Source organism: Parus major, chromosome 1 (assembly GCF_001522545.3).
Source record: "Parus major isolate Abel chromosome 1, Parus_major1.1, whole genome shotgun sequence".
NCBI lineage: Eukaryota > Metazoa > Chordata > Aves > Passeriformes > Paridae > Parus > Parus major.
In genome coordinates, this window is record NC_031768.1 from 4,007,227 (window position 1) to 4,015,355 (window position 8,129).

Sequence of the window (8,129 nt, forward strand, 5' to 3'; positions counted from 1 at the left end):
GTGGCGAGAGACGAACGCCCCGAGCGTGCAGGCTCAGCGTGAGCCACTCAATTTGCAAAACCACATGAGAGGATTTCACGCCAACAGACATTTATATAGACACAGCAACCCTACAATCTTATCTATAGAATCACTCTGAGTAGATTATGTAGATAGGCAACTATTTACAGCTACAGTGCTGTATAATTATATTCTAGCTGCGCTGAAATAGCGCCGGTCATTTCAAGAATATGCTTCTGATATTCTTAAAAAACACTGGAGGCCTCCCCAAAGTTACTCCAAAAATTTAGATGGCAGAAAGTTACTGAGAATAATTTCTAGCCTAGCAAAAAACATAAATCTTAAGGCACAAATCTTCTGCATGGGATTACAGTGTAATTAATTGGAAGAAAATAGCATCAAGCGCACTTCGGCAGCAAAGCAAGTGCCAAATTTTCCATACGCAGTAGTTTTTAAGCAACTACAAGCTATGCAGATTTACATATGTAAATGTGCAGAAATATATATGTTTATTTTAAAATCTCAGAAGGAACTGTATCCCTGACAAATTACACCGAGAGCCACGCTCTCTCCAAGGGAATACATGGAGAGGCAGCAGGGCAAAAAATTCCTCGGGTGATCCCTGTGTGCGCCTTTGTCTGTGCCACGTGGATGTGGAGCAAAGCTGTTTTCAGTCCTGCTCTTGGGCTGCCCCATGGCCCAAATTCCTGCACTGCCAAGGGCTCTGTCCTTCTGGAAGCTTCAGCAGGAGCACATCAGGGATGCAGCTGGGCTGGCCGGGCTGCTCCAGGGAGGCTGGTGTTTAGGATGGAGGTGACTCTCCTTCTCAGAGCCTTTGCATTTAAAAATGGATTGCTATAAATAGGATTGCTGGCTCACTCTTAAGTCTTACTCCCTGCCTTCTGAGTAAAAATAGCTTAAATAGGGATGCTGGGAAGACTTGCTAATCTCTGTCAGCCTGTTTGTCCGTCCACTTGCCTTTCTTTCCTTCCTCAAAACAGATCACAGCATTTGTTGCCCACTCCACTGTGAAAGGCATTTATTGACATACCCTACTTTTTATTTTGCTGATGACCAACCCAATGCTCTGATGGGGGCAAAAAATATAAAAAAAAATGTATTTATGAGGTAATAAGATTTTTTTGTTTTCCAGAATGGCAGTATCCAAAGACAAGCAACGACAAGAAAAGCTCCCAGTGCCAACAAGTGCCTGAGGAATCAGTGGCTTGTTCTTGAAGATGTTCTCTTCCATGGTCTAAAACTCTGAGCTGCAAAAGTCTTTTATTGTTAAATACCTCTCATTTTATGTTATTTTATTTTCCACAACACCAATAAAATGTTTCTGAGGGGCAGGGAGGTGAAGATGGAGAAGATAAAGCTTCTTTTGAAGAATTACAATTTCAGATCTTAATTTCATTGATTTCATAACAGTCTAAATGAAAAGAAAGTGATGATTGAATAAGATTATGAAAAAGCTGAAAATATATTGGAAAGCAATTTAACTGCAGACACCTATACATTCACCTTGAAAAAATTAAGTATTCTGATGTATGTTGCTTAAATGGATTTTTTAGTATATTTAGAGTTTCAATGACTCAAAAGAAATAACACTTTAAAGATGACAAAAAAATGTACCTTAGAATAAAAGATTAATATAATATTTCACTCCCATCTTCAATTTTTAAAGTAGAAGATGGAATTAGTCCTTCCTACTGCAAATCTGAAAAGACACCAAGACCAAGATAAGATTGATAAATGGCATGTGCCAAATAAAATCAAAGGCTAAATGAGTGGTATGTTCAAACAGGCCTTGATCCTACACACAGCTTAACTTTTTAAATAGAGTAAACTTTGTGGAGAAAACAGGAAATTCCATATATTTTTCTCCTCAATCCATTGCCCTGACCCCCCACCCCCCACCCCCAGAAAGATGCTTTATTTTGCTGTTTTCTGCTTTTTTTTGTCATTCCAACAGTGGATTTGTTAAGTCTCTTATTCAGGCTCAACCTGAGCTCAGCTCAGACCTGCACAACTCATGAGCTGGAGGAACATTCTGGATGAGCTAACCACCAAAACCCATGAGATTTTCCCCAAATAATCCAAATTAGCAGTATGTTATACAAAAAAAGTTTACTGAAGAACAAACAAAATTAAAATCAACTTCTGAACTTTTCCAGATTCAGCAGCAGCACTGAGGAAATTCCACTGAAATACATCCCAAATCTTGTTTTCATTTCAGGGCTCCTCACTTCAAGAGAGCCCTGGAGGGGCTGGAGCGTGTCCAGGGAAGGGAAGGGACTGGAAAAATCCTGTGGAGCTCCCTGAGGGAGCTGGGAAGGGTCTGGAGCCCCAGGAGGGGCTGAGGGAGCTGGGAAAGGGGCTCAGCCTGGAGCAAAGGAGGCTCAGGGGGCCCTTGTGGCTCTCTAAAACTCCATGAGAGGAAGGTGAAGCAGGATGGGGGTCGAGGTCTTTTCACTATGGAACAAGGGATAGGATGAGAAGAAATGGTCTCAAGTTGCACCAGACAGGTTTAGATTGGATATTGGGAAAAATTTCTTCATGGGAAGGGTTCTCCAGCCTTGGAACAGTCACCCTCCCTGGAGGTATCTGAAAGACCTGCAGATGTGGCACTTGGGGACAGGGCTCAGTGCTGGACCTGGCAGTGCTGGGACAACAGCTGGGCACAAAGAGCTTTTCCAAATTAAACCATTCTGTGGTTGTATGAAATCACAGCGAAAAGCTGTGAGCTGGCTAAGGCCCTATTTAAGATGGTTTAGAGGTTTGTTTTCACAATTTGCAGAAAACAGCCTCTCTTTGAACCACTCCCAAAAACACCCTCACTGTCACACAGCTCTGCTGGCCAGCGCTACGGGGAAGAAGACACAGCTCCCACCAGTTTGTAGCGACACTTGGTAGCAAAACACAGGCAAAACGCCTCTTTGAGCTCTCTCTGTGTGCTCCCAAAGCTCAGGAAGACACAGATTCTGTGGTTTGCTGCCCACTAGTGTCCTGTAGCTCCAGCTCCAGCACAGCCACTGCCCACAGCACGGGAGGAAATCCCCCCGGACAGCCCCAGCAGCTGGGGGAGCAGCACACCCCGAGCACAGGAGGGACACACCTTTTGAAACAGATATAGCTACCCCCATGTCCTCTGACTGCCCAGCAATAACAGTTTTTCTCCCTTTGGCATTTGGTGATTAATTAACAGCTATCCATAGCTCGGGTAACACCGGATTAAAAACACCCCATCCACACACAAGCACCAAGCTGAATGCTTCCTGCACATCCAGTCAACTTCCCAAGGTGAGGATGTGCTTACACAATTCCACATAAGCTCTGCAGGTATCTCAGAACGTTTCTACAAAGACAGCAGCTTGTTCTTTTGCTCGGGTGTTGCATCCCCAGCACCGAGAATCACCATTTTCTTGGGGGATTCTCAGCACCACCCTCTCTCCAGCTCCTCATCCTCCAGCCTAACCCCTGCTCCCAGCTCAGTGTGATCCTTCTCCATCTTCCAAAACGCTGCTAAAACCCATATTGATAGACACACGGCGGGGAGAGGATTCAAACAGGAAATCATTTTAATGGAAATGTATTTTTAGTGTCACCTGTGCTGTATTGGTGCCTCCCGATGCTCGATTGATTTCAGCAGAGCATCTATGGGCAACGGGCAGGCAAGAAATGCAGCCAGAGAGAAGGCTGGAAATGGGTTCAGCATAGCCACAGCACAGACTGACACTGAAAGATCCTCATTTCTGAAAGCAGCACCTGAGCTAGCTTGGTGACAGTCATTACCAAAAAGAGGCAGGATTTTGGAGGCCTTTTCTCCCCTCAGAGCCTCCCCTGCCTTCTCTCACTGTAATTAGTGAAATGCCCCATTACTAATTATGAGCAGGCTACAGCAGGCTTCTGCTGCTCATTTGAAATGCTCACTTCTGGAATACTCAGGCAGAGTAACAGGGAAGGTGGTGCAGGTGGAGTAACCCTGAAAGGCAACTCAAAAGCCTTGCTCAGGATTAGAACTGCATGACTCAGGCTTTCAAGGTAGTGAATTCAGCTGCAGAGCTCCCACTGATGTCTATATCATCCCACGCACTTTCCAGGGCTGCAATGCATTTATGGTTAATAGTTACCTGTATTCTTAAGGAACTCACAGCAAAGAGAGTTTAAAACCCTCACGAAATACATCAACTTTAACCAGGTATTTGGGGAGGTTTTTGTTTCAGGCTTCAGAAATACTAATTGGATGGAAGAGCGTGTCAGTATTTTATTGTCCCCAGAAGGAAGCTATTTCACAAACATAAAGCCTTCCCAGTGACACTGCTCCTATCTAATTTGACAAAATGTATTTGTGCTGAGTGACTGTGGGGAAATATGGGGGCCAACCTTGTTATTGTTATTCAGATGGTTCCCATTATCTCCAACAGAAATTAAGGCCAAAACTACAACTGCAGGGTTAAACCCATGGGTTTATTTTTAACCTATTTCTCCCCCAAGGAAAAAATAATAAAAAAAAGAAAACATCAACATGAACAATCTCACATATTTTAAAGTTAAAAGCAGAATGAGATGTAACACAATGAAAAACCACTTATACCTGTATGGTGTGTGTGTGTGTGTATATATATATATTTATACACATATATATATACATCTGTGTGTTGCTGGTGTGTTAAGCAAACCTGGTGTGGTTCCATAAGGGAAGAAAAAAGGCAATGGCAAAAGCCAAGCAGAAACCTGTCACCCCCCACCACACACACTCATAAAAGAGCCCTGCCTGTCACACAATGGAGTTCAGATGGAGTTATAGATAGAATAATGAAAATAAATGTGTACGTGACATATCTATTTATATATGCAGTCATTTCCTTCAAAGAGATACATATCTGATATGACACTGCATTAAAATCTGAAGTCCTTTAAAAATATTATTCTCCGACTCTTGACTCTGATAAAATGGCTCTAATAAGTCCTAAGAAGTGTTACCAATGAATAAAACCATCTTATCCAGACTTAACATGAAGGTAGGTGCCATTTTCTTCAAAGATTTCCCTTAAAAAGACCCTAAAAATCTGCATTTTGACATCAAGTATGATGCCAAAAACAAACAGACTTTTTAAGTGGCAAAGAATCGTTAAACCACCCACTACATGTTTTCACAATGCTTTCTTCTTGGAATATTACTATACACAAAACCATTTAATTTTAGCCCCCCTGGAATCACAAATGTACAGATGTTGCTGTATGGCAGCACAGAATCCATGCAGATGCATCTATCATGTACACATTACACACTCCAGTCTTTGGGAGACAAATTCAGGTTTGACTGTGATCCAAAAACACATGGAAACTGAAAGTGAAATTACTGCTGACTTCATAGATCACGGAATAAATGGAAGTGATTTTCATGGTACTTCGACCTCACAAAGCAAAAATTATTCTGTTCTTCAAAAAACCTTTGCAAGGGGGACTGAGTAGGTTAGAACACTGAATTTAAGGCATCAGTACAGTAGAAAAAAAAATCTGCTTTTTAAATTTTTTTTTTAAAGATTTCTGGAGAGAAACACAGTTCATTTCTATGTAAATCTAGTTTTAAATGCATAGCACTGGTCAGAGTGCACTTCCAGGCTGATGCTTTCTGTCCTATAAACAGCAAACCTCTCCCTCCCAAAGGTATCTGGCTGGAGAGGACAGAGAGAAATGCACAGTGCTGCTGCCTGACAGAAATAAATAAATAAGTAAATAGATAATTTTCTTAATGTTAAAACTTGTTGCAGTTTCCTTAAGAAATGCCAAAAATTTCCAAGTTTACACTTTGGGGGATTTCAATCCTTTCGTATTCTGAGGCACGCAGGAGACAAAAAAAAAATGTTTTTAAGGTTGCTCTACATCCACACATTTAAGATTCACCTCCTGATTTCTGCCCTCCCCAGCGCTTCACACTGGACCAGCCATGCCTGTCAATGCATTTTCTCATCCAGTGTCTACTTAAGAAGATGTGAAGGCACCCTCATCCAGCATTCATCCCTCACCCTCTGCCAGGGGTTTAATTATTTCCATCCTTCAGGAAAACCTCACACTTTGCCCTGTGCTCCTCTCTCGTTCATTCCACACCAGAAACCCTTTTCCCTGTTCTACCTGCTTTGCCTATTTTGAGAATTGTGTGTTTAATCTGATTTATCTGGCAGGGTGGAAAGCATAACAGGCAATGTTACGTTCTCGGATCGGAGGAGGCAGTGCAATAGAATAGCTGGCACCCCAGAAGAATTTGTTTTCTGTCCTTAAAACTGCAATGACAAACGTGCATTTTTAATAAAACTTAAGCAATTCGAGCATATTTTTATACATGTCATGGTTTTCAATCATGTATATCTAAATGTTCCAAAATACCCCAACCCACTATTAAAAACGCACAGAAACTGCAATAAATGTTTGTCAGTCAAAGAGTTGACAGAAGGAAAAAAATAGAAATTAAAGAATAACAGGTTTACCCTTATTCTATCCCCACTCTAATTTTCCCTTCCTAACTTTAAAATTGACTAAAAGTCTTCAACCTTTCCAGATGATGTAATGCTTATCCGTGCATATTTTTACATATATGAGTGAGGAAAAAAAAAAAAAATTCAGAGCAGGTACCTTCACGGAGAAATGATGAAAGTGAAATAAATTAAAAATACTACTTCTTAAATATAAGTGAAAACGCAAGATGAAAGCAGAGAGCGAATTTAAAAAAAAAAAAAAAAATTGCGAAAGGAAGCAATATCTCAATGCGACCGCTTAGGATGAAAGCCCTTCAAATTATCCCCGTGTGCTCTGACGGATTTCTACGGCACTTGGCAAAAATTCTGTACTTTTCCAGATGAGAAAGAAAGAAAAAGCGCCTCTCTGCCTCCTTGCCTCTGCCAGCACCGTCTCATTCCGAAGGAGGCAGGCACGGAGGTTCCGGGCTGTCACTTTGCGAGGTGAGCGACTTTAAGCGATCACGGCGCTCTCGCTCCTCGCCCTTCTCCCGCAGCCAGCGCCGCGCTCCCGGCACAAAAGCCACCGCCGCGACCCGCTCCCCTTCCCGGCCGGCACAGGGAGAAGGATGGGGACAAGGGAAGGGACGCCCGCGGCGGGGCTCACCATGCGAGATGCTGTGGAGCAAGGCGACGGCCAACATCCACATGCCCCCGCCGCTCCCCCGCTCCCCGCTCCGGGCTCGCCCTCGCCCGCCGCGCCCACGGCCGGGCCGGAGCTGGCAGGCAGCGCGCAGCGGGTCCGGCCGCCGCCTGGCTCGGCTGGTGGCTGCTCGGAGCCTGCGGGGCCGCTCGTCCGCCCAGCGAGCGCTCAGCCCCGCCTGCAGCCCCGCGGCTCCGCCGACACTCGCCCGGCGCTCGGGCGGGGGAAGAGGCGGCCGGCGGCGGGGGCGGGGGGCGGGTGCGCGGCGGGGCCCAGGTGTGTCCTTGGCTCGGGGAGGCGCCCGCAGGGCGGCGGGGGCAGGGCCACAGGTGACAAAATCCTCCGGCGCGGCCACACCAGCATCCCCGGCAGCAGCAGCGGCGGCCGGCCCCGAGCCGCGGCGAGCCGGCTCCTCGCACTCCTCCTCCTCCTCTTCCTCCACCTCCTCCACCTCCTCCTCCTCCTCCTCTTGCTGCTGCTGCTCTTGCTGCTCCTCACACGGCTCCCCTCGGCCCGGCGGCAGGCGGGCGGGCAGGCGGGCACATCTTCCTCGCTCGCCTGCTCCTCTGCTGGCTGCGCTGCCCTCCTGGGCTCGCTCTCCGGCAGCTCGGAGCGCTCGGAGCCCGCTGCTCACCTCCCCTGCTCCCGGCGCGGCGGAGGGAGCAGCGCTAACCCCAGCCCTCCGCTGCCTTAAAGCACCACCAGGTCCGCACAGTGGAAAAACCCAAGACCAATAGAAGAAGGCAGCAGAATTTCCTGCCTCTCAATAGTTGGCTGAACTGCGGCCGTTTGGCATCAGCTGAGTTGTATATGACTAATGTGTTGACAAGTCGTGTGGGGGGACTGGAGGAGGGGGCCCTTCTAGAAGGTCACAGCCCAGACAGGCGAGTGCATCAAATAATTGAGTGGGATTCTGTGCACCAGTGAAGGAAAATACATACACACACACACACACACATCTTGCAGTG

General features: G+C 45.8%; 1 protein-coding gene across 1 annotated transcript in view; it reads right to left on the reverse strand.

The window, feature by feature from the left end:
- DSCAM (DS cell adhesion molecule) overlaps nt 1-7,275 on the reverse strand; it is a 439,426-nt gene extending 432,151 nt beyond the window's left edge. The window contains exon 1 of the mRNA XM_015625504.2: nt 7,126-7,275. Coding sequence (XP_015480990.1) covers nt 7,126-7,168 — 43 coding nt within the window. The 5' untranslated portion in view covers nt 7,169-7,275. The remainder of the gene's footprint in view (nt 1-7,125) is intronic.
- Between the last annotated feature and the right edge of the window lie 854 nt (nt 7,276-8,129).